A 24,237-nucleotide genomic window follows, 5' to 3' on the forward strand; every position below is an offset into this window, starting at 1 on the left:
CCTCACGGTCCAGGAGGAAAAGCTTACTCACAAGCTTTGAAGCCTCGTATGATAAGGCCATGACCCCAATTTGGAGTCGTCAGGGATCCCCCCAGGGACTCAGGACCCTCGCCAGCCCCCTCAGTCGGGGTGACTCCGTAGCACCAGCGATGCGCCTCGAAACGATCGTGAATTGCCTCACGGAGGAACAGGTTGTGCATACGCCTGCTCTTGGATGACCCGCTTGCGAGGAGGTAAGCGTCGGAGATGACAACCAATATCCTCCTGGTAACGGAAGAAGGTCACCAATTTCGAATCTCGAACGTAAATTGAAAAGGAAATCGTTCTGAAAAATCTCTGCTAGGGTACAGCACAACCTGTGGCTTCTCTATCGAACTTTGGAAGGCGTACAGAATGCGTGCTCAAGTCCTCGAAGCCTACAACGAGCCGTACCGGCTACATGAAGTACCCCGGCATAACTCTCCTCAAGGTCAAGATCTTTTGATCAAAGTACAAGCTGCCTCATATTGCCATACGGATGCTGTGCTTGCAGCTGGACTCCGGCCCACAAATCTTCCACGAGTAGGCTCCCATGAAATTGCCGGTGTCATAGAGGAGATAGGGCCTCAGGTCGACCCGAGTCGTGGCTTCAAGATCAATACTCGCGTCGGCGTACCTGCTCGGACCTACCATTCTTGTGGCACTTGTTCCGAATGCCAACACCCTGAAGCCGACTCACCCGGCTACAGTATATTTTGTGAAAAGTCACAAGGTGTGGGTCTCGATGTCGATGGCGGTTTTCAGGATTATTGTCTCGTGGATTCGCGACAGTGTGTGGTCATTCCTGATAGTCTGAGCGCAGTCGACACTGCACCGTTGATGTGTGCCGGTCTGACGATTTGGAATGCCCTCCTGAGAGCAGGCGTACCCTTGAAGGAGAACGGTGGTGCGAATCGAAAAATCGCCATCCTTGGGGCCGGAGGCGGACTGGGTCACTTGGGGGTACAGTTTGCGGCCAAATTGGGTTGCAAGGTTGTGGCAGTGGATGCTTCTGACAAGCCCCTCCAGCTCTTGAGGAATGTCGTGGACCGACTTGGACCCGATGGGAAACAGGTCATGGTCGTCGACGCTCGAAGTCAGAAAGTCGAGGAGATCCGCACGAAAGTCAATGAAGGGTCTGGGAGCAGTGTGAACCAAGGTGTCGACGCAAGCATTGTTCTGCCAGAGAACCAATTAGCCTTCAACTACGCCATGAAGTTACTCGGCAATCATGGAACCTGTGTCGTAGTGAGTTTTCCCGAAGATGGCTTCAAGGTCGATGCGAAGGACCTGGTGTATCGGGACATAAGGTTGATGGGATCGTTATGTGGGCGCATACAACAGTTGCAGGAGATGATCGACTTCACCGTCAAGCACGGAATCAAATCTGAAACCCGTGTGTATTCCCTGGAGAACGTAAACGATCTTGTCGCCGATTACCACGCTGGTGTGGGCGGCAAACTTGTGGTGGACTTGACACTATCAGCACCAACAACGACATGAAAAGATTTTTGATCATATGATAGAATGGTCAATGTTGCCACTTGACTGGTCAGGAATACATCTTTGTCGATCATGTCAATAGTCTCCTTGGGCTCTTGGTCGAACATTTAGACAATTCTTGTAGTAGAATCTCTTCGTGAGTGATGAGGAAGCGCTTGTCTTGGGGCTATATGTGTTCCAGGTTCAAGTCAACCGGCCAGGTGACAGTTGACTCTCCCAATAAACGTGATATCGTCTCGGGCGTGAGTTGTCCAGGCTTAACGTCACAAGCGGCGGTTCGACAGGGGCAGAGCCAGGAAATTGTGTCTCAATACATCCAAGGCGCAAGGGATTCGAGTCCGAGTCTCAGGGCAGAGCTCATGTGGAAGTTCTGGACTCCCTGTCCTTGCTCTGAACAATCTCCACCGCCCGCACTTTCCACCCCCAAGCCCCAGTTCTCCAGACCAAGCGAACGACATGGGAAACACTAGCACCCCACACACATTCCCCGAATTCTACCTCGTAGTGAATACCCCTTTTCAGTTCCAAGAGGCTGGGCTGGGCGACCGGATGTTTAAATAGCGCAGGATCCGGACACAGTTCGATTCTTCATTCACAAGTCGACCTCTTTAGCACAGAATGGCCCCTTCCCAGAAAGCAGATACTACTGAGATCAGTACCGCCGACCCCTCTCTGTACAGAAACGACACAAATGCCTCCATAGCGATCCCCAAGGATGTCTTCGAGAAACTCTACCTGACCCCCCAGCTGCCTGCCAAGGGCCAGTTGAGGGCGACCTTTGGCAATCCAACTCCGCTGTGAGTATGCTGTTGCCTATGGGAGAAGAGATGCGTGGGCTGACTCCGTTCTTCAGAGGTCTCGTGGGTTTCATCATGACAAGTAGTCCTTTTGCTTGCATCTTGATGGGCTGGCGGGGTGCTTCAGACATCGCAGCATTGATGTACGTGATTGCACGCAGTCGCTTCCCCCTGATCATCGTCTCGAGGCACCATCGAAAGTCTCTTCTCTGACAAGCTGCGCAATAGAGGTGTCCTCTACTTTTTCGGAGGAACAATCCAGATCATTGCGTGCATCCTGGAGTTCTTCCTGGCCAACACCTTTCCCTGTGTTGTTTTTGGAACATTTGGTGAGTTTTCACACGAGCCGACAGCCGACAAGCCTCCGCAAAATCATCTTCTAAAAAACAGACATTTCTAATGTGAGAAAACAGGAGCGTTTTGGCTCTCCCTGGGCATAACTGAGCAATATGTAATTCCCCAAGCTGCCGACCCAACAAACTTCTATGCGAGCTTCGGTATGTCTACGGCTTTGAGATTATTATGGAAAGGCAAGCTGCTGACGCGTTGAATCCTTAGCCTATGTTCTCGCATTCTTCGGTGTCCTCATGCTGATGTTCCTTGTGTGTGCCTTGCGCACCAACGTCATCTTCGTCACTTTGTTTGCCCTGATCATCATCATAGCAGAACTTCTCGCCGCGGCATACTGGAGCCTGGCAGACGGTGCGGTTTCGCGCGCGGAAAATCTTCTCAAGGTAAGCCACCGATACTGCATGCAGAGGTGTCCCAGTTAACGCTTTGCAAAAAAGGGAGCCGGTGCCGTTACATTTATTCTATCGGCCTTTGCGTTCTACTTGCTTTTCACCATCCTTCTGGAGGCTGTAGATTTTCCTTTGACACTCCCAGTGGGTGACCTCAGCACCAGGTTCAAGGGCAAGCGGGGGAGAAAAGCGGAAAAGGAACGCCGAGATCTGGGTGTGTAGGAAGAATGACAAGGAAGTCTCGTTTTCGCAAGGCAGTCTCCGTGGTCACTGTGTATAACATAGACGGTTGGACGATCGAAAGGAAAGGCCGGACCTGAGTGGCTTGATGGTGGCGTCGAGTGCTTCAATGTTATTTGCCGGAGCGCGGCAGGGAGGATACTTCGCAAGACGCCTTGACGGAGATGCAAGAGGCGGGCCCAGTAGAGGCTGTGAACTTTTGAGATTTAGGATCTAATCTCGTCTTCGCAGTCGCCCAAGCACTTTCTATCTAATGGCTGGTGTCACAAGGTACAATGATCTCCTAATGAGTTTCTGGTCATTGTTGATTGTCTTGCTCTACCACTATATACTGGATGGTAACCGAGTACCTGGTGGTTGCCTACCTGGTTATCATGGCAGCCTAATGGCCAGATCCTGTGTCATCTATGTTTGCAGTGGAACAGTGTCAGCGAATAAACCCTTTGCGGCAGCCTCGGGATACCGATGACCGTGAACTTGGGTGGCCTCAACCATCTTCCTTATTTGCTGGTTCTCCTTCTCGGTAAGAGTGACTTTGAGAGAACCCATGTTCTCGTCAAAGTTCTCGATTCGCGTAGTACCTGGAATGGGGATAATCTGGTCTCCCTGTGCCATCAACCATGCAAGGACAAGTTGACCGGGGGTGCAGTGCTTGCGCTCAGCCACGGCCTTGAGATCCTCGACCAATTTGAGGTTCTTGGAAAAGTTTTCCTTACTGAATCTTGGAGCGTTGATCCGGAAATCGCCTGGTTCAAAATCGTCGGGGCTCTTGATAGCACCGGTCAGGAAGCCTCTCCCAAGTGGCGAATAAGCGATGACTGCCGTCCCAAGCTCCTGGCATGTTTTTAAGAGTCCAACCTGTGGATCCTCAATGTCCAGCGTGAAAGGGCTATATTCGATTTGGACCGCATCAATGTGAACGATCTGAGATGTAGAGGTTAGCTGGCACAAACAAGGAAAGGGGTCTCGAGCATTCTCCGTACCTTGCACGCTCTGCGCAGGGTTTCAGAGCTGCATTCACTCAGCCCAAGATATTTGACCTTGCCTTGACTTTTCAATTCTTTCATTGCTGTAACTGTCGTCTCGATTGGCTGATTCTGGTCGATCCGATGAGCGTAGTACAGATCCACGTACGGCAAACCAAGCCTCTTGAGCGATTTCTCGATTGCTTCTTTGATATATTCCGGTTCATTGCGCGTGTGTCGAATACCGGTTGCAGGATCAATCCACAAAGAGAATTTAGTCGCGAGAAAGATGTCTTTCCGCTTCTCTGGGTTCTTTTTAAACCAAATGCCGAGTAGATCCTCGTTATCTTTGTAGATATCGGCACTATCCCAGAAAAGCTCCCCTGAAGCGTAAACATGGTCGAGTAGAGCCAGTCGTTCCTCATCAGGCTTCGGAGTGCCGTAGTACGCTGAAAGGCCCATAGCGCCGAAGCCTAGTGCTGTCACTTGAGGCCCATTCTTCCCCAGTTGACGTGTTGGTAGCTTCTGAGCCATCCTGATTCTATGAAGTGCCGCAAATGATGTGTAAAGCGCAAGATCTAGACGTCGAAGGGTTTGAAAAATTCTGGACCTTTGCAATAGAAATATACAGAGTGCTTTTGCTGTGAAAGTCGATCAGAGAAGTCAAAATCCAGAGAGCTGTTTGTAAACGTCTCCAATTTGGGGCACCAGTAAAAACGGTTTGGCGTATTTTCTCCTTATTATATTCGTCGCTATTGCCGTCATCCCGAAAATCCGCCAACGACACATCGTGTATGCTGGAAACCGGCATGGCTATAATGATGCATGTTGAATGGACTCCCGCTCACCGAACTTCGCTACCATTTGGAGGCTGTAAATCTGGAACCAAGAGCACGTCCGGCGTCAGTTCTGATCTGAAAATCACCTTTAAGCAATCCTACTCGGAGGCTGAATACTTTTCGACTCCAGATACCAAAAATGCGTATCATCCAGTTGTTGCAGGCTCACCCTCCTTTAAGATTTCTTCGTAAACTGCTGTTGCTTGCGAATGTGGCAAAATCAGCACCAAGTAGGCACAGCACGCTAGGCACGTAAAAGACGCGATGGTATTTTGGGATGTCCGCTAACGCTCCTGGTGCAACGAGGATATCGTTGGAAGGAGAGGCGACACTCTGACAGATTGAAGCACAGAATCGCCGAACTATAGAGGCCAGGAAGAGCCAAGAGAGGAAACCACGTCGTGTGCGATCTGTTAGTAACGTGATCACCTGGATCACCTCGATTACCTGACTTGGTACCGGTTCCAGGATGCCAAGCCGTCTGATTGAATCGCATCAATATTAATATTAGGCTGACGCACCCCAGCTTCCCGCGCTGCGCTTATTCCTGAAGTTCTCCAAACCACCGCATACTACACGCGACTTGCGGCTCATCTCGACGTGTAAGCAACGATTGCGGGAGCTGCAACCTGTACTTCACTACTTCAGCATCTCACACCCTGCGCAAGCCACAGGGAATGACACAATGGCAAAGCATCAGTGCCACCGCTGCGAAAGGAGTTTTGGCCGTCTGGATCATCTGAATCGCCACGAGAGATCCCGTAAGTCCCATCCACAATCGGTACTCCCTTTGGAGATATCCTGACACGCCTCAGATACCAAAGAGAAACCTTACCTTTGCTCATTCTGTCCAAAAGCGTTCACTCGTCGGTACGATTCTATTGGCATCCCCAGCGCCTCACCTGACTTTGTGATAAAGAGATCTGCTCACTCGCCACCTTCGGCTATGCCATCAACCAATCCAACCTGGTCAACCAAGACTACACAGTCCACAACTGTCACCGTCACTGTCCAATCATCCTCCTGTAGACTCTCTCCCAGTGGTACAGGGACCGTCAACACAGTCACAATATTCTGCAATCCCATCCTCCATGGACAATGAAAGCTTTCCTGAAGGGGATATGCAGTATCCCATCAATGACTTGGCTACGTCTCTCCAGTTACCAGGGGAGGATGACACCGTCAGCGGTTCGCGAGACTTGACCCAGAGCGCTCCGACCGATCTCTTCGACAATTACGACTGGTCGGCTATCTTCCAAGATGAAAATTTTGGTGAAATCATGGTCGACGTTGTATTTCCTGACCCTGCTTACTCCCTGAGCTACGACACGACACTGCTCGACCACACTCGACACAATCCCACCTCAGCATCGATGTCTGCACAGAATCGCAGGGCAAATTGCCCGACTTCACAGCCACTGCGCGCCGAACCTGGTGATCTCTCTCGATTCGGCTCACGATTACCGTCACTAGACCCCGAAGACCGTCAGCAGCAGCGACCGGAAGCAGGTGGTCAGGGAGTAGAAGGGCATTCGAGTCCTTGGCAACAGTCAAGACTACCACATTGCCTACGAGAGGTTACCTCCACATGTCGCCAGAGAATGCTACAAGAGCTTGCGAATTTTACCAATGTCGTTCCTGCTCAGTTTGAACTTCCGTCAAGACACACGCTCACCCGCTTTGTAGCCATGTATATTGCTGGCTTCAATGATCACAATCCCGTGTTACACCTACCGACATTGGCATTGGACTCGATTGCTGTTGAGCTCTTTTTATCCATTGCTTCGATCGGAGCTCGATACGCTCACGAACGAGAAGCCAGTCTTGATCTTTTCGAAGTTGCTCGAGCCGTTGCCTTTGAACGCGTAAAGAGAACGACCGACTGCTCTGCTGCGAATGTGCCTAGGCAGGTGAATGGAGCTGAAGGAATACCACTAAGTGATCCACCAGCGGGTTCGGTAAGCCGTGATTGCTGGGATGACCAAATGCGTGTTGAGGTTATACAGGCCTTGGTACTCATGATTGGATCCCTGTGGTTCGGACGAACTCCTGGAGCTCGATCAGGTGAAGCTGCCTCTTTCAGGAGTTTGCTTGAGGTCATGATTCGCGATCTTGCCGAAAGTGCCACTACATGTCAAACCGACGTGAGCTGGGAGCAGTGGGTGAGGCAAGAAACGATCAAACGCATCGTGCTGGTCACATTTACCTTGATGAATTTGCAGACAATCATATTGGACTGCGCTCCCTCGTTGTGGTGGACAGAGGTTTTACTCGATCTACCGTGCTCGGAAGAAATGTGGAACGCCAAAACCCCCGCACTCTGGAACCTGGCTCGGGCGCGCGATACAACGGCAACTTCGGTTCAGACAACGATGGAGAACCTCTTCTACACGGATCCACGAACATATCGACCTTTCTTTTCGTCCCTCGGCGGCTATTTTCTTATCCATGCAATCTTACAGAGTATCTGGATTCTACAGCAGTCCAGGCGTCTCCGAGCAGAGTCTGCAAATGCTCAAGCGCAAGATATCAAGCACATCCAGCAAGCATTACGACAGTGGCGTCGAGGTTGGGAGAGAAATCAAGAATCGTCTATGAACCCAATCAGTCCGTCCGGGCCTCTTACTTTTACATCTACAGCACTTCTGAGGCTCGCGTACGTCAGGATCACTACCGAAACGCGATTTATTCCGTCTCTGAATACTTGGAACCCTGATAGAGTCGTCAAAGCGTTCCTTCAGACCCCTCCGGTCGAGCGAAGCGAGCAAGCAACTCGAGCAGCCTTACATTGTGCGCACGCCTTGAGCATTCCAGTCAAGATTGGTCTGAATTTTGTCGCCCGCACGCAAAGTTTCTATTGGGCGTCTCAACACGCGCTGTGCTCGCTAGAATGTGCGCTCTTCCTCTCCAAGTGGCTGACCACTATCACGGCTACAAGCCCAACAGAGCTGACGAAAGAGGAGACACTGGTTCTTGACTTTGTCATTCAAATTGTGGCCGAAACTCCCAATCGCTCGTCCCGTGAAACTCTCCTGAGAACGAATATCCGATTGAGTAAAACAGTGGTTAGCACGTGGGCCACCCTGTATCCTGGTGGCAATGTTTGGGAAATGGTAGATCTCGTTGGCAAATCGATGAAGGCATGCGCTGACGCAACATGCGCAAATTGAACACCGACCAACCCTGGCACAAGTCTCGGTATCTTATCGGTAAGATTCTTGAAGACCGGTGCTCGTCTGTGACTGGCATCCCCTCTCTGCCTCGATTGCTTTTGCCGGGGGCGTCTTCCATTTCAGCACGCTTTGCTCGAGTGGCATACAAGACCGGTGATTTCCCATGCAGACAAACGGCTCTATGGAAGATGATTTCTTCCATCTCTCCCAGCCTCATGGCCATCTTCATGCGCGGTGTTCCGCTGTCGCCAGACTCATGCCTACCTCTCTGATTGCACTTAAGTACTCGACCAGGAAATCCTCTTCTCAAACATGAGCATTTGGATCCCTCTACCTCACACGTATTGCACGTGATTTGAGTCTCCAATTTGGAGGCTTGGAGCCACGACCGTAAGAGGCCGCCCTCTCTATCCCTGGGCTTTGCGCAGACCCAAACAGCGCGCAGTGGACCAGACTTGTTGAGACTCGGAGAGTGGTCGCACCTCATAACACCACGGACAAACCCAGCCAGTCTTGTCTCGGACGACTTCTTGCTGCTGACACCCCTTGAAAAGCTCGGTGCTTCAACACTACCAGCCGCATACACGCTTCCTTCAAGCAAAATATGTGCAGTATTTCTCGATAAAGTATTAGATTCGACACACTCACAAATCTCGCATCCTTTCTTCTCAGTTCTTGAGATTTTACAGTCATCAAAATGTCACCCACATTTACGTTATCAGAGGTTGATGCACATTCATCGAACAAAGACCTTTACTTGATCGTCCATGGCAAGGTGCACAACGTCACGGACTTTATCGATCAGCATCCGTAAGAAATAAGGATTTGTCGTTTCACAACACATGTTACTGATTATCGGTTAGTGGTGGCCGAGAAAAGCTTTTGGAGACCGGCGGAAGTGATGTTACGGAGCTTTTTGAGAATGCCGCACACAGTGAAGACGCTCGAAGTCTTTTGAGCGAAATGTATATTGGCGACCTCCTCCCAGAGGTATGCACTGTCAATCATGGAAACCATTCTGTGGTACTGACAATGCGCCAGGAAAACTCAAAACCAGCCAGGAAATCTGTCGAGAGGAGACTTCCCACCAACGCGGATGGCATTCCGTCAGTCTGGTTGTACACGATTTGCGTCGTTGTTCTCCTCATCGCGCTGGCCGTCTATCAAAAGTCTGAACTTTTACCCTAGCCGATTGTCAATTACCTTGGGGTGTACACTACACATGCGAATCTCATGAAGGACATGTACTGTAACAAGAGTCATTTCCAAGCTGCGCATGTCAGCAAGGTGCAGTGCATACCCAGTGCGGCCTCATCAATACTCGCACAAGCAATGATTCGACCCGTACAAATGGTCCTAGCACCTACATCGTTCAAGGAAAGTCAGTCACCCGTACGCAGGGCAGCAGGGTAGCAGGGCCGCACGGCCGCACGGCAGCTCGAGTCTTGACACCGGATCAAAGACCTGTGACTTCGATTTAGGTAGTAGCAATTGAAGAGCTGGACCACGGCACGAGTCTACATCACGGCTGGGTTGTGGGCTCTGCAGAAGTGCTCGACTCTGCTGACCCATACTATGGTCCCAGTCATGGGCAAGGTGCTTGTAGGCTGTACACCAAGCAGGCGCTTTGGGAGCGCTCTCGTAGGCTATTGCGAAGAAGCAGTGGTGAATATAGGGTACCAATGAGCAAGAAAAGGAGCGGATGAGGGTCCGACCCGAGCGAGTTCCAGCTAAATCCAAACTCGTCGTGAAACATGATTTGACGAGGCTGTAACCGGCATCTTGCTCTCTAACTCTGTTTTTGGCTCTATTTCTGCAGTTTAGCTTGTGCAATGTGATCCAGGCTTTTGATGATCTGCATCATTTCGTCGTTTTTCAGATCGGGGTGCATGCTACATATCCTGATGACAAGTTTCCCCGACAATCGCGTGGTCAATGCTGCAGCCACGTTGTTCTCGATCGCAATCCTTGATATTTCCTTGTTGAGGTTTTCCAGGGCGAATTCGTCGAGCCCGGGGGGTTGATATCGGAAACAAATGATGCCCATTTGTGCCGGTGACAGGACTTGCCAGTGTTCAAGCCTCTCCAGAGTGGCTTGCGCCGTTTCTGCCAGTTCGAACGCATGTTCAATACCCCTTTGTACAGCATCCAGTCCCAACATCTGAAAGGAGAACCATAGCTTCATGGCCCTTGCGGGACGCGTCAATTCTTGGGTGTAATTCCAAAAGTTGGGATACTCTTCAGGTCCATCTGGGGCGTCTTGTGTATACTCGGCACCAGTCCGGAATGAGTCCATGAGAAGTTTCCGGTCGCGAACCAGTACCATTCCGCAGCCGTATGTCTGGAAGAGCCATTTATGGGCATCCCAAGAGATACTGTCACAGAGCCCCACATGTTTGATCAAAGACTTCCGGCTCTTGGACAGTGCTGCGGATGCACCATACGCTCCATCCACATGGAGCCATAGATCTTCCTTTTGTGCAATCGCAGCCAGCTCATCCAAAGGGTCAACGCTCCCCGTATTCGTTGTACCACAACTCCCCACGACTAGGAAAGGTTTCTTCCCAGATCGACGATCGTGCTCGATCCGCAGACGCAACATGGCCGTGTTCATCCGGAAATGTTGATCACATTCGATTTTGGCGACCTGCCGGTCGTGGAACCCGAGAATGCGGAGACCTTTGACAATGGAAGAATGGGTTTGATCAGAAGTGTAAATGACTGCTCGTGTCCTTTCCTCGAAATCCAGCTTTTGATCACGGGCCACCATGAGCGCCGACAGATTTGCCATCGACCCGCCCGAAACGAAACAGCCTCCCGCAGTCGGGGGGAAACCGAGCAAGTCACAAGCCATCCAGGAGATTAGAGATTGCTCGATTGCGCTTGGCCCAGAGCTTTGAAGCCAGCTGCCAGCATGTGTGTTGAACGCTGTATTGAGCACCTCCCCCAGCCAAGACCAGTCGGACGCGGGAGACGGTATGAAACCAAAGAATCTCGGATGGTCCATGCGGATCCGGTGGTCAAACACTTCTCGCGCATTCTCGAGGACGGTGTCGATCGGTATAGGGTGATGCTGGGGCCTCGCAAGACGAGCGAACTTCTGCGCGACTTCGGGCTGGGTTATTTTCACGATCGGCTGGTCGGATATACCTCGACGGTTATCCACAGACAATTTCATGACCTTCAGGGCTGAGCCAATCAGCTGGTCCGAAGACAAGTCCAAAGCGTCCTGTGCCCTGGTATTCATCTTACAGCCAAATAATGGGCTCACACAGAAGACACTCGTGGTTGAAGATTGCTTGGGACAGTAAATATGTTTGCTGTGTAAGACGCCGTTGACTCGCCGACACCGCCTGCTTCCAACGAACCTCCTCGATCCTCCAATTCGTTAAGATCATTGAGGTTACCCACAATGCCCGCACGCTACTCTGTGGAAATACCGGAGGTCTAAAATCCGCAGGGAGTGCCTGTTCGCCACCACCCCAGCAGGTTGGCTGTTGCAGCCACGGAGCGCCCGCTTGCTAGCCGTTATACTGTTTCACGCCTCAGGGAAGTTGGGGTTCGAGAGGAAGGGATTGAGGTCGAAGAGGAGGCGGGGAGAGGAGAGGTGGCACCCAGAGAGGGCTTGGCAAGGAGGGGGATTTAACTTTGGACTATTTGCTTATGAGTATACTCATTGGACATTCACTGGCATACCTCCGAAGGCATTAGATTATGTTGGTCTTCTTCTTGTCGCAAACTAACGGAAGAAACCATGGCCCAAGCTACCAGAGAGCATTTGCTCTTCATGCTCTGGAAGCCAGAAGAGAAGGAATTAATCTCTCAGATCAAGTCGAGATTTCCACATATCGACATTACATACCACCAGACTGCGGACAATAAAACGCGCGCTGAGTCCAAGGGTTCTGTGAAGGATCCCATACTAGAAGGTAAGAGTCCTGCAGAACGACAGAAATAGCCGGAAGGCTGACCATGACCAGAACTGTATCGACAAGCAACAATTTTGGTAACTCTGCATGATATCCCCGCCAGCACCGACGAGGCGCCCAAGTATGTGACATCCCTACACTCTGATTTCCAGCGCATGCTGGATGTCCAGCCTCCGCAAACGCAGCACTAATTTGAGAATTCAGCCTACGATGGATCCATTTCTTCACCGCGGGAATCGATCGGTTCTTGAGTCATCCGTGTGTGACTGACCCCAAGATCACCATCACAACGAGCAACGGCATCCACGGTCCACCGGTAGCTGAATGGGTTCTACTGAACAGCCTGGCTTTCAGTAGATTCCATGACCTTACTCGGAATTGGCAGAAAGAACATACGTGGGGACAACTCGACCAACACTGGTCTGGCTGCGACTGGTACGGGACGCGTGTGGGAATTGCGGGCTACGGCAGCATCGGACGCCAAAGTAAGCTTGTTTTCTTGATTCATTCATTCATTCATTCATCGTGGTTCCGGCAACGTATGGTTGACCACTGCACTTACACAGTCGCGCATGTCTTCGACGCCCTTGGGGCAGACATTATCGCATACACCGCAACACCTCGGCCAACAGTAGCTGAGCGAGCAGACCGAGGCTATATTTTGCCAGGCAGCGGAGACCCGGAGGGCAAAATACCCAAAGCGTGGTATTCTGGCACCTCACGTGAAGAATTGCATGACTTTTTAAAATCCGGCTTAGATATGCTGGTGATCAGCTTACCACTCACGCCTGCGACAAGGCATATGTTTGGAAAGGCTGAGTTCGAAGCTTTGGCTGAAAAAGGGCCCAGGCCAGTATCAACCTCTATTGGCGACAAGCTGCGTGGTCCTAAGGAAACGGGATGCTTTTTGCTGAATATCGCACGTGGTCCGATCATAGACCAGGATGCGCTCATAGACGCTTTGAATTCGGGCAGCCTACGGGGCGCGGCATTGGACGTCACGGACCCAGAACCACTTCCGAAAGAGCATCCGTTATGGGAGGCGAAGAACATCATCATCACGTCACACCTCAGCACTCTTGGGGTAGAATACTTCCATCGTGCGTTAGACGTCTTTCTTACGAATCTGGAGCGACAAGGTTACGGGCAAGAGATGTTCAACATAATGAAGAAGGACTAGGGTAACTAAGTCTTATAAGATAGGATTCTCAGAGGAATATATCTATGCACTACTATAAGTCGCGCCCTTGTTCAAACGGCTACTCAGGTGAAGTAACTATATCCTCCTAGCATTCCGGCCTCGCCCATCCATGATGTAGTCATCCATCCCCTTCCAAAGCATGACCTCCAACCGTAATAAGCCCAGCTTCATCTGCTCGAAGCTACGGCTCTGAAAGCGCAGCATACGTCGCCAGTTCTGCAGGATCTGCTTGGCGGCGAGCAGGTGCGTATCGTCGGGTGCCTTTACGAGCAGGATCATGGCTAGATTCGACATGGTGGCGAAGCCGATGCGAGACCCTACAGTGGCGAGGGAGAGGGGTAAGCTTGTTGTCAACAGAATAAATGGGAAAATAGGAATTCTGAGAGCAGAAGAGAAACCGAGAGGAGAAGAGCAAGAGAGATAGAGAGTAGACGAGAAAAACAGACAAAGAGAGCAGACATACAGGAATACCAGAATCCAGCCGAGAACTTCTGCGAATCAAGTCCAGCTGTGAAATATGTCACGATCTTCGCGCACTTCTCAGCAGCCACAATGACGGCCTCAGCCGCGGCGCGATTATCCTCAATCACATCCGGCAGCGAATTCGGCGAGTCGTCCGTCATACTGTGGTCGCCATCGCCATCGTTCCCATCGCGATGATGACCTCCGTTGGCGGCGACGGCAAGGTTGACGTTGGCACCCAGTCTCGGTCCTCGCCGCAGGTTCATAGGCCGCAGTAGCGCGCGGTACAGCAGCACCTCGAGCGTCAGATAGGCAAAGTGCAGGGCCGAGTTGGATTCCAGCTCAGCGAAGCCCGTCTCGTCGAGCATCGAGCTCTTACGGATCTGGAGAGAGGCTGGCAGAGCTGCGTACCATGCTTTCAGGCGCAGGCGGATCGGCTGAGCCTTCGCGAGCGATGCGTCAAAGTCGTATGAGAGCTGGCGTGCCGCGCGGAGCGTACTGTCAATGGTCAGCTTTGTGCAGGTCTAGTCAAGGAATCTCCTCTGGGGCTCCGGAGGCCATAACGTACTAGAATGAAGAGTATACTTCCTCGCTGATGATGGACAGCTGTGCAAGATGGCAAAACCGCTCCCCAGATTCCACCACCCAGCTGTTGCCTCTATTGCTTCGGTCACCATTATTAGCCCTGTAGCGGTCATCATCGACAAGGTCGATGACAAAATCCTTCTCCGTCAACTCGGCGACGTCCCATTGATCGCCATGAATCAAACTCGGATACCCGCCCAGCAAGCACCTCCACTTCTCCTCGACATAAACCATCCACCACAGCCGTCTCCGGAGCCTCTTCTCCCACGCTGGGATGTTCCAAGCCTGACAATCCAGGTGCAACGCGAGACTGGTCGACAGGGCCATCAACATACTCATCAGAGACCAGTGGAACGGCGTGTCGCAGGCCAAGCTGCTCTGGCCTGTTCGCGGCTTCTGGAGATACAGCAGCATGGCTTGGACGAGCGAGAGATGCGGCGTGTGGATCTCGCGGAACATCTCCTCGTAGACGATGCGCCAGATCTTGGTCGCCGACGGTTGGTGGTATACTTTCGACACGCACAGGTAATCGTCGTGCGGGCAGTAGACGAGTGACGAGGCATAGATGGCGGCGAGGAGGTGGGTGGGCATTGTTTCCAGTGTCGATGGGGACACGGTCGGGTTGGTGGGTGTGATGCCCAGCTGCGAGCGCGAAATGGCTGGGAATGACGGGAACACGTATTTCAGGAATCTGGACAGATGTTAGCATTGCACATGGGCAGTTTCTCTGGCTTGGGCTACTTACAAGTCCATCAGCCGGCAGCCGTCCTCAATCGAGACCAGGTCGTAGAGTTCCTTTCTGATCGTCTCAGACGATACGTTTGGACGAATGGTCGTTTCTTCCTTGATGTCTCCCTCGAGATCGTCTGGAGAGACCTTGAAATAGACGGGCACTCCGTTGGGAGGTGGCGATGACAGCCACTTTGCCGACGAGCTGTCGTCCGCCACTTTACGGTACGACAGTTTGAACTGTGTGAATTCCCCACGTTCGTCGTAGCGATAATGCTGCAGCAGATATGGGTCTGACTCGCCGGACAGGCCAAAGAACTGTGCATTGGTGCCTTTCTTGTCGTCGATGGAATTCACAGCCAATCTAGAATTGTAGCTCATCTGACTGTCGAGGGGATTTTCCGACGCCTTCAACCCCGGTTTTGGAACATCGACACTCTCCCTGCGCCCATAAATTCCATACGACTCAGATGCCGCCACACCCTGGGATGCCGCGGCAGTGAGTGGTTGCTCTGCCGCATATCCCTCATCGGGCGGGCTGACCGGTTCGACCAGGGCAGGCAGATCCGCAAACACATCACCGCCCAGCCAGTAGTCAAACGGCATATAGGGCTCGAAGTCGAGCTCTGCCAGAGATGGCAGCAGAGGCGTCTCATTCAACCGTGCCGCCTCGTCCCGCCACACAGCGTCGTGCGCCTGTGACTGAGCGGTGCTCCTCCGCTCCAATGGGGTCGGGAAATGCAACGAACCTGCCCGGCCCATCCTGACCTGCCCCTCACGGTCAATTCCTCCTTGATCACGAGCTGCCTGGACCTGAGCCCGAGCCCGAGCCAGGTCATGGCCTGGAAAAGAAGGAAGCCCCGCACTTTGAGGCGAGGTGTCGTCGTGCTGGCCGCCCGGTGAATCGTCGTCGCCTTCCAGCTGGACCCGGTTCGAGGACCGCCGCTTGGACGGCTGCTGCTCGAAGGTACAGTTGAGGCCCAGCTTCGCACAGAGGCCGCATGGCGGCGCGGTGTTGAGGCGGCAGCAAGCCTTGCGGGAGCGACATAGGTCGCACGGCCGGGCTCGTTTGGATCGGTATGGCCGCGAGCGAGAGGACGATAATGGTGTAATGGCCGCAGAAGTCATGAGATGAGAGAAGACGGTAGTGATGACTGATGGCTCCCTCTAGTCACGATGTCGAGTAAAGATAGTATAGCTATGTTGGGATTTCAAAACTGTCGTCTGAGGTCTATGCGAAATGGCACCCCGCGATAAGATCCCAGACTTCTGGGAGACGATAAGAGAGCGTGTCTTCCTCCCTAGCCAGAAGAGGACTGCGGATAAAATGCATTGTCGACCAAAAAGGCCACTCATATCACAGGAAATGGGGGGAATTCGGCCCACTATTATCTCAAGCCTACTAACACGGAACCATCGGGATTCGGCTCCCGTCTCGTTACCGCTGGAGACTCAAAGATTGGTTCAAGAAACATTGCTAATTCAATACACACCGACAGAGTCAGACAGAAGAAGATCATTTACAACAAACAAAGTCTCTATGCCGCCGCCGTGATGGCCAGCCCCCCCTCAGCCTGGAGCTGCTTCGCGGCAGCCTCTTCCCTTTCCAAGGCGAGCGCGGTGCCACGACTATGGCGATGCTGGATCCAGTCCTTGACAGTCTCGACCCGCTTACCAGTGACGCACGAGATAGGTGGCGTCTTCTTGACACCGCCCTGGATGCCCTCGACCATGGCGAGCTTAGTGTCCTCATTAGCGTGACAGAAGTAGACGCACGAGAAGCGCTCCTTGCCCTGGTCCTCGGCGCGAGGTGAGCGCGCAACCCGATGTAGTGTACTCTTCATTAGTCCGCCTGAGAGGAAGGTCATTGTCTCGCCGATATTGACTAGTACGGCACCGGGGATGATAGGTGCATCTAGCCATTGCTCGCCTTCTAGTACCTCGCCGGTCAGGTTCGGCGGGCGTACCTGTAGGCCCATGACCTTATGTTGAAATAGAACCGTCACCACGGTGTGGTCAGTGTGGGCCGGCAGTCGGACTGGCGTGGCAGCGTCGTCGCCAGTCAGGCCCGGGTAGTGGAGTAGTCTCAGGGTGGTGAACGAGGGGGAGTCGAAGTCGTGCAGCTTGGGGAAGTAGTCGGCGGGAAGCTGAAGCAGCATAATTAGTATGAAGATTGACATAGGAGACGTGTCACTTACTCCCAGGGACACAGAGAGGCATGCCAGTACTTTGAGGGCAACCTTTTCGTGAGCAGTTCTCATGAAGCCCTGGATCTCGTTGTTGACTTTCTTGAGAGTGGGTGGCAGAGGTTGGTCGTAGGAGTTAGTCTTGCGGAATGCCTGAGAAATTGTCAGCACTGGCGGAGTCTGCAGACCGTGACTTCCAGGTGACAAGACTCACAAATGACTCCTTGGGATCGTCCTTCTTGGTCACTTCGTTCTGGCCGTACTCTTCGTAATTTCTGACAACTTGTCAGAAGACCCATTGCTACCTAGGTATTCACTTTTCACCTCTGATACACACCTCTTCTCTTGCTTTCGAGCTCGCCTGTCATCGTAGCCGGCATTCTCAATGCTGCCCCAGGGTGTGCTCGCCTTCTCCTCGGGACTGGTCTTGTTGAAGAAGACATCGGCCTGACGAGCATTAGTGGTGAGTACACCTCCCGTGAGAACATCCATACAATTTCAAACATACGATCAATCTGCTCCTGCTGAATACCGGTGTTCTTGATGTACAGGAACCCCCATGTTGCAGCAATCTCCTTGATCTCGTTAGCCACTCCCTCGAAATCGGTCTCGAGTCGGGCAAAGTCGATCAGAGGAATCGTGGTGGGATCGATGAGCACCATTTTGGCTGGAGATGCGGTCTGGGGAATTCCTGGCCCAAAAAAAGGGGCAAGGTTTATTCTCGACAAGTAAGCTTTTCGTTACTCTTGTCAATCAATGTTGACAACATTACAGTACCACCTTCTTCCGCTCGACCCCAGACTTAAGTACCTCTTCGCTACACCAGAATATCTGCTCAATCCAGACAGTACTGTCTGATCCTGCCCTCAATTCTCGATTCCTTGTTATCTCCGGAGGCCTTGTCTGTCCGGCTCAGTGTTATCGCCCGCGCACGGAAGTTCGGCACCGCATACGAGGCTAGCAAGACCGTCAGAATGGCACTAGATAAGAGCAAGCATACAAGCAAGAAAGATAACCGAAGTTCAGTAGTCGGACTCGGACCAGGGATGCCCTCTCTCCTCGAGGGCAGCCTGGTCAAGATTGCTTCTATACTCGTATATCCTTAACGTGGTTGTATCGCGCCGTCTGTCACGGCCGTGGCACGATACACACCAAAGGCCCTCTGTTATCAGCCACAGATTGGCTAATCTGAGCCATTCCAGGTGCACCGTACACTCGAGATACAGATATCAAGTCGATAGAAGACATCAGAAGAACGATGGCCATCAACGCAGCCACGTTGTCAGCCACCGTATTCGATCAACTGCCCCCACCACCACTAGACCCGTAGTATCTACTACCAGTGGCTTTGGACGGAATCCACCTCCATCAACCTCGACTCACCTGCCGCTTGCGGTCCTGCCGAAGCTTCAAGGGATCGTCCATGGATATCTCCGCTCCAACCTCGTCGCAGGGAAGTTCTTATCTCAATGTCAACCACGGCCGTCGACGCCGACGTGCACCTTCATGTCTCATGGCCAGCAAATTGCAGTTATCCAAACTCCAGACACCTTGAAGGGGGTAGGAGATGGACGGCGCTCATTCTGTCCCTGGCATGGCCGGCAGCCGGCCGTCATCTCCATAATGCAGGTTCGTTTGCCATGTCTCACTGCGAATGACCATCGGACTTTGACGGCCGAAGCCCACCTGTCCAAAAAGGATGTCTCCACGAGGCCAGAACTATAGTTTCGCGAATCCGCGTTCTTGGCATCCAATTTGTTGGCTGAGGTGGATGACGGGTATCTGGAAGTCTGGACAAAGGAGCGCGCGGGTTGAAACGAGTCAACAGGCGACCCCAACTGCTGGTGAGACTGTCTGAAGGGGAATGAAATTGCAAATATGGAGAGCAATCCGGGCGAGAAAGGTAGTGGGCTCACTTCTCCATAGTCTTTCAAGCTTTCGGGAACGTTGTTCATCCTGGTCTTGCATTCACTTTGGCTGCCCTCTTATCCTATCATCCACTATTCACGCTTCTCCCTGCTCTGGTAAGCTATCGTTCTAGTCTGGGCTATGGTCTTGGCTGCTGCGACTTGGACGTCTCCATCCCGTTGAACAGATAGGACGTGAATGCGGGATATCAGACTTCAAGCCAGGTATCTAGTATCTCTGTCCCGGAGCATACTCCATATCTCTGCACTTTCTGACGCCTGGGATTATTAAGGGCGCTGTTATCGGACCCTCAAGCGGCGAAACTTTTTGGGTCTCGACCAGCAGCAGGAAAAGTATTTGATATGCAGCCTTCCTAGTTCCAGAATCCAGATCTTGTGTGTTTGGTCGAGGACTTGAAAACGGTCTCGTTGTTCCCATCTTCTTGTCTCTTCCCCAATCTCCCACCTTGATTTTCTCTCCAATAACATGGGCGCCAACTTCGAGGAGAAGGACACGAAAGTCACTACCGCCGTCAGCACTGATGGCACCGTTGCCGAAGCAGATGGCCTCCCTCTGGAGGCCGAGCCAGGCCAGATCGTCGCTGACTGGGGGGCCGACTCTGGCCTCTCCCGTCGTCTGTCCTCGCGTCATCTGCTCATGATGTCTATGGGCGCCTCAATCGGTCAAGGTCTGTGGCTGGGCTCCGGCTCGACCATCAACCGCGGTGGTCCGGTCGGCTTGCTTCTCGGCTACATGATCTCCGGCTCCATCGGTTGGGCCGTCAACCAATGTATCGGCGAGATGGCGGTGCTGTATCCTGTCCCCTCTGCCTTCCCTCAATGGACACGCAAGTTTGTCGACCCCGCCCCAGCCTTTGTGCTCGGTTGGGCGTACTGGTTCGCCGGGGCCATCACCATCGGCAACGAGCTGCAGGGTTTGACCACCGTCGTCAAATTCTGGACCGACGCCGTGCCGACGGCCGCCTGGTTGACCATCTTCCTGATCGCCATCCTGCTAGTCTGCACGTCCGCCGTCGCCATCTTCGCCGAGACCGAGACCATCATGACTATCATCAAGTTCACCTGGGTCTTTATCGTCCTGATCGTCTGTATTGTCATCTCGGCTGGTGGTGCCCCCAAGGGTGGCCCCATCGGCTTTCGATACTGGAACTCGGACCCCTTCAACCACAATGGCTTTCATGGCTTTCTGAGTGTGTTCCCGACCTGTATCTTTGCCCTGGGAGGTATCGAGTTGACGGGGGTTGTCGCCGCCGAGGCTAAGAACCCTAGCAAGTCCGTGCCTAAGGCGGTCTCGGCCGTGTGGATCCGGCTTATGTTCTTCTACGTCTTGGGCAGTATCGCAGTTGGCATCACCACCGACCCCAACAACGAGGATCTCTTCGGTGGTAGTGGCACTAATGCCTCGCCCTTTGTCATTGCCTTCCGCGACTCTGGGCTGCCGGGTCTCGCGCACGTCATGAACGCCATCATCCTCATCTCTGTCTGGTCCTGTGCAAACGCCTGTGCCTACGGCGCCACTCGCACCCCTATCGGTCTGGCGCACATTGGTATGGCGCCTAAGATCTTCCTCAAGTGCGACAAGTGGGGCCGACCGTGGGGTGGTATCATTATCAGTTTCTTGTTAGGCGGTGGCCTTTGCTGTAAGTCTTCACCCACTCGGACTCTTCTCAGCAACTAACCTTCTTTCTAGACATGAACGTGTCGGAAACCGCCGCAACGGTGTTTGGCTGGCTCTCCGACCTAGCGTCTCTGGTGACCCTGTACTGCTGGGGCTTGATCTTCCTCTGCCACATCCGTTTCCGCGCCGCCTGGAAAGCCCAGGGTCACTCACTCTCCGAGCTACCCTGGAAGACCCGGACATTCCCGTACCTCTCCTACTACGGCCTGCTCGTGTGTACAGTCCTGATTGTCGTCGAGTTCTACCTGGCCGTCTGGCCGCTGCACGGCCCGACGACCGCGGCCAACTTCTTCGCCAATTACATGTCTATCATTGCGATGGTGGTCATGTATATCGGTGCCAAGATCTATTATCGCGGCCCGCTGTGGATCAAGGCTGAGAATGTCGATCTGGTCACTGGAAGGAGGTATTATGTCGATGCCGATCCCGACACTGACAACTTGAAGAAGAAGTCCAAGGTCTCTCCGTGGATGTTCTGGAAGGCTTTTATTGGCGAGACCAAGTTCTAGAGAGAGACAGTGGATCAGTCTCGATCAGGGATCGTGGCCCGTTCAGTCAGCTAACAGATTTAGCTTGTTGAGCGTGTCCAAACAGTAATAGGTGGTCTTTCTGTCGGTTTCGCTGCAGTCACATTTTCATGTATGGCTCGATAGAGAAGTTTGGAAGTTGTACCCGAATCAATACATTGACAACGTCGACTTACTTTTGAATGTTGGGTCGTATGATAAAGATGCTCCGATGTGGATGGTCTTCGTAAGGATGTCTCCTCGAGTCTTCTCGAATTTGGAATCTCTATATGGGCGCTCAAGAAAAGGCTCTATGTATCACTCGGTGACAGTTTCCAAAAACTTGCAACATGGATGAACAGCCTCGTGATGTGACCCATCAATGCGATGTAATCAAAAAGATGGAAGAGGCATGGCTGCCTAGACATTTCGCATGAGATTACCATATATTGTATCTTTTTGTCTGTTGTACTAGTAATTGAGACCACGACACATGCATGACAGAACTTTGGAGGAATAGAGGCTAGATATAGAAGTATGTCATAGGCTGATACAGTCGGTGAAATGGAGCACGGAATTTGGTTACGATAAAAGCGAGTATGACATTTGATCACGATCCACAGCCCTATCAGAGCCGGCATAGAACCCGTCGCGCGTCTCAGATACTCTTCTCTCGAGTCCTAAGGAGCATTCAATGGCTCTCATGGCGTCTTTCTCTCCTTCACATACGTCGATACCAATTGACAACACGGAGATCTGAATAAATTTATCCCTCATTGATTTCGTTCTGTTGGGTGGCCGACTACCTGTGGGACTGCTTTCCTTCTGTGTCTAGGTGCTCGATACATCACTTCTCCTTTTGGCCTTATTTATACCTAGTCAAGCTCGAATACCACGCTGCTCAGCCCCCAAGTGACGAACTTATATTAATATGGTCTTAACACCGTCTCGGCGATTCAAGGGACCGAGAATTCTCAAGTCCTTAAATCGCTGAGACGGTTTTGATAGGGCATTGACACAGCTTCCTGACCTGGCAGGTAGGCATGGCAGTATATAGCAAATCTGAGAATGGAAAGAGCTTATATTCGATCACTAGACTATCCATCACAGCCAGGAGCGATGACACTAAAAGTTTCCTACACTGTAATCCCATTCATGGCTACGGGCGCCGGCGGTTTAGTCTCCAATACATAGCCACGGTAGGAGTGACGGTGCTGGATCCAATCTCTGACGGTCTCAATCTGTTTGCCCGTAACACAGGAGATGGGGGCCTCGCGCTTCTCGGCGCCTTTGATACCCTCGATACACTTTAATGGGGTAAACTCGGTAGCGTGGCAGAAGTACGCCATTGAGAACCTCTCCTTACCCCAGTCCTCGGGCCGGGGACTCTTAACCACACGGTGCCAGGTGCTCTTCATAACGCCACCGGACAGAAAGCTTAACGTCTCGCCGATATTGATTAATACCGCGCCCGGGATGATAGGGGCGTCGAGCCACTCTTCGTCCTCAGCGATCGGACCCGAGTAGTGTGGCGGGCGCACCTGGAGGCCCATAATGCGGTCTTGGAAGAGGAGCGTGATCACGTCGTGGTCGGTGTGCGCGGGCAGTCGGGTGTCGTAGTCTACGGGGCCGTCTGAGGCTGGGTAGTGCATCAGCCGGAGCGTAGTGAAGGACGGGTCGTCGTATTTATGCAAGTTGCCCAGGTAGTCGGACGGCAGGCCGACGGCGACCGAGAGGCACTTAAGGATGTTCATGGCAATCTTGTCGTGGATTTCGCGCATGAATGACTGGATTTCCGGTTTGAGCTTGGCCAGAGTTGGTGGATACGGGTGCTCCAGCGAGGATTCTTTGCGGCAGACCTGGCATGCTTGTTAACGATGGAACTTGATACAGGATGTAGGATGTAGGATGTCAGGGTATAGGGTCATCTCCTATTGTTGATTGAGAGAGAAAAGGGTCTTGCGTACAAATGATTCTTTGGGATCGCCAGGCTTCTCAACACCGGTCTTGGGATCCCGGTACGGTCTCTTCCTGCGGTTGTCATAGCCGGCATTGTCGATACTGTTCCATGGAGTCGACTCCTTTTCTTCCTGGGCAGTCTTGTTGAAGAACAGGTCATGCTGGAGCAAGTCAGACTCAGTTATCAGTCTTGTCTTCTCAAATGACCACACTCACGATCTCAAACATGCGGTCAATCTTTTCCTGGTCGACGCCATGGTTCTTCACATACAGAAATCCCCAGTTTCCTGCAACATCTTTGATCTCCTGCGCCGTGCCGTTGAAGTCGGTCTCCAATTTGGCCAGGTCAATGACCGGGATTTCAGTTTCAATGGGTGCCATGTTCAAGTTCGTGATTCCCTTTACTTTATAGGCCTTGATCTGGGCTTGACTTTGTCTTCTCGCACTGGGATTGATTCTGCTTATTGCCGATTTATTATACACTGTTGAGATGCCTGATATCCGGCCTTCGACTGTTCAAAACTTGCTCAACCGCTGCTGATCCCGCTGCATGTCATCTGTATAGGGACTATCGTAATCCCCTAGACAACTTACGCCTCTCTGCTAATCACAGTAGACCGTGGAGCTGGAGATAGACGTGCCGGAGACACGTAATGTGACTGAAGGCCGTGAGAGAGACACAAGAAACTAACGGCGAACTTTAAAGTGCCAACGGCGGACGGCGGACGGCGGACGGCGGTGGAGACACAGGGCTTTGATAAGCGGCAGAGAAGGAATTTGACTTCTGGCCGGGGTCCCC

The 24,237-nt window shown here is 52.4% G+C and overlaps 11 protein-coding genes across 11 annotated transcripts; 6 read left to right on the forward strand and 5 right to left on the reverse strand.

The window, feature by feature from the left end:
- Nucleotides 1-393: 393 nt before the first annotated feature.
- Z520_10059 (uncharacterized protein) lies at nt 394-1,521 on the forward strand (the record flags this gene model as incomplete). Its single annotated transcript, XM_016780553.1, has 1 exon — nt 394-1,521. One exon carries the CDS (start codon nt 394-396, stop codon nt 1,519-1,521), a length of 1,128 nt encoding a protein of 375 aa, XP_016628472.1.
- A 618-nt stretch (nt 1,522-2,139) lies between these two features.
- Z520_10060 (uncharacterized protein) lies at nt 2,140-3,280 on the forward strand (the record flags this gene model as incomplete). Its single annotated transcript, XM_016780554.1, has 6 exons — nt 2,140-2,318; nt 2,375-2,461; nt 2,547-2,647; nt 2,732-2,815; nt 2,877-3,052; nt 3,107-3,280. 6 exons carry the CDS (start codon nt 2,140-2,142, stop codon nt 3,278-3,280), a joined length of 801 nt encoding a protein of 266 aa, XP_016628473.1.
- Nucleotides 3,281-3,703: 423 nt separating this feature from the next.
- Z520_10061 (uncharacterized protein) lies at nt 3,704-4,797 on the reverse strand (the record flags this gene model as incomplete). Its single annotated transcript, XM_016780555.1, has 2 exons — nt 3,704-4,222; nt 4,282-4,797. 2 exons carry the CDS (start codon nt 4,795-4,797, stop codon nt 3,704-3,706), a joined length of 1,035 nt encoding a protein of 344 aa, XP_016628474.1.
- A 1,396-nt stretch (nt 4,798-6,193) lies between these two features.
- On the forward strand, nt 6,194-8,272 carry Z520_10062 (uncharacterized protein; the record flags this gene model as incomplete). The annotated part of the gene is made up of 1 exon (XM_016780556.1): nt 6,194-8,272. The coding sequence occupies one exon, from the start codon at nt 6,194-6,196 to the stop codon at nt 8,270-8,272; it is 2,079 nt and encodes a 692-aa protein (XP_016628475.1).
- A 700-nt stretch (nt 8,273-8,972) lies between these two features.
- On the forward strand, nt 8,973-9,463 carry Z520_10063 (uncharacterized protein; the record flags this gene model as incomplete). The annotated part of the gene is made up of 3 exons (XM_016780557.1): nt 8,973-9,085; nt 9,139-9,265; nt 9,317-9,463. 3 exons carry the CDS (start codon nt 8,973-8,975, stop codon nt 9,461-9,463), a joined length of 387 nt encoding a protein of 128 aa, XP_016628476.1.
- Nucleotides 9,464-10,082: 619 nt separating this feature from the next.
- Z520_10064 (uncharacterized protein) lies at nt 10,083-11,522 on the reverse strand (the record flags this gene model as incomplete). Its single annotated transcript, XM_016780558.1, has 1 exon — nt 10,083-11,522. One exon carries the CDS (start codon nt 11,520-11,522, stop codon nt 10,083-10,085), a length of 1,440 nt encoding a protein of 479 aa, XP_016628477.1.
- A 507-nt stretch (nt 11,523-12,029) lies between these two features.
- Nucleotides 12,030-13,384, forward strand: Z520_10065 (uncharacterized protein; the record flags this gene model as incomplete). The annotated part of the gene is made up of 4 exons (XM_016780559.1): nt 12,030-12,204; nt 12,256-12,325; nt 12,409-12,689; nt 12,771-13,384. The coding sequence occupies 4 exons, from the start codon at nt 12,030-12,032 to the stop codon at nt 13,382-13,384; spliced, it is 1,140 nt and encodes a 379-aa protein (XP_016628478.1).
- Nucleotides 13,385-13,480: 96 nt separating this feature from the next.
- On the reverse strand, nt 13,481-16,309 carry Z520_10066 (uncharacterized protein; the record flags this gene model as incomplete). The annotated part of the gene is made up of 4 exons (XM_016780560.1): nt 13,481-13,722; nt 13,869-14,365; nt 14,436-15,143; nt 15,198-16,309. 4 exons carry the CDS (start codon nt 16,307-16,309, stop codon nt 13,481-13,483), a joined length of 2,559 nt encoding a protein of 852 aa, XP_016628479.1.
- A 410-nt stretch (nt 16,310-16,719) lies between these two features.
- Z520_10067 (uncharacterized protein) lies at nt 16,720-18,029 on the reverse strand (the record flags this gene model as incomplete). Its single annotated transcript, XM_016780561.1, has 5 exons — nt 16,720-17,328; nt 17,380-17,520; nt 17,582-17,642; nt 17,705-17,814; nt 17,862-18,029. 5 exons carry the CDS (start codon nt 18,027-18,029, stop codon nt 16,720-16,722), a joined length of 1,089 nt encoding a protein of 362 aa, XP_016628480.1.
- Nucleotides 18,030-19,761: 1,732 nt separating this feature from the next.
- Nucleotides 19,762-21,482, forward strand: Z520_10068 (uncharacterized protein; the record flags this gene model as incomplete). Its single annotated transcript, XM_016780562.1, has 2 exons — nt 19,762-20,935; nt 20,986-21,482. The coding sequence occupies 2 exons, from the start codon at nt 19,762-19,764 to the stop codon at nt 21,480-21,482; spliced, it is 1,671 nt and encodes a 556-aa protein (XP_016628481.1).
- A 1,133-nt stretch (nt 21,483-22,615) lies between these two features.
- On the reverse strand, nt 22,616-23,819 carry Z520_10069 (uncharacterized protein; the record flags this gene model as incomplete). The annotated part of the gene is made up of 3 exons (XM_016780563.1): nt 22,616-23,338; nt 23,447-23,599; nt 23,655-23,819. 3 exons carry the CDS (start codon nt 23,817-23,819, stop codon nt 22,616-22,618), a joined length of 1,041 nt encoding a protein of 346 aa, XP_016628482.1.
- Between the last annotated feature and the right edge of the window lie 418 nt (nt 23,820-24,237).

Source organism: Fonsecaea multimorphosa (assembly GCF_000836435.1).
Source record: "Fonsecaea multimorphosa CBS 102226 unplaced genomic scaffold supercont1.27, whole genome shotgun sequence".
Taxonomy (NCBI): domain Eukaryota; kingdom Fungi; phylum Ascomycota; class Eurotiomycetes; order Chaetothyriales; family Herpotrichiellaceae; genus Fonsecaea; species Fonsecaea multimorphosa.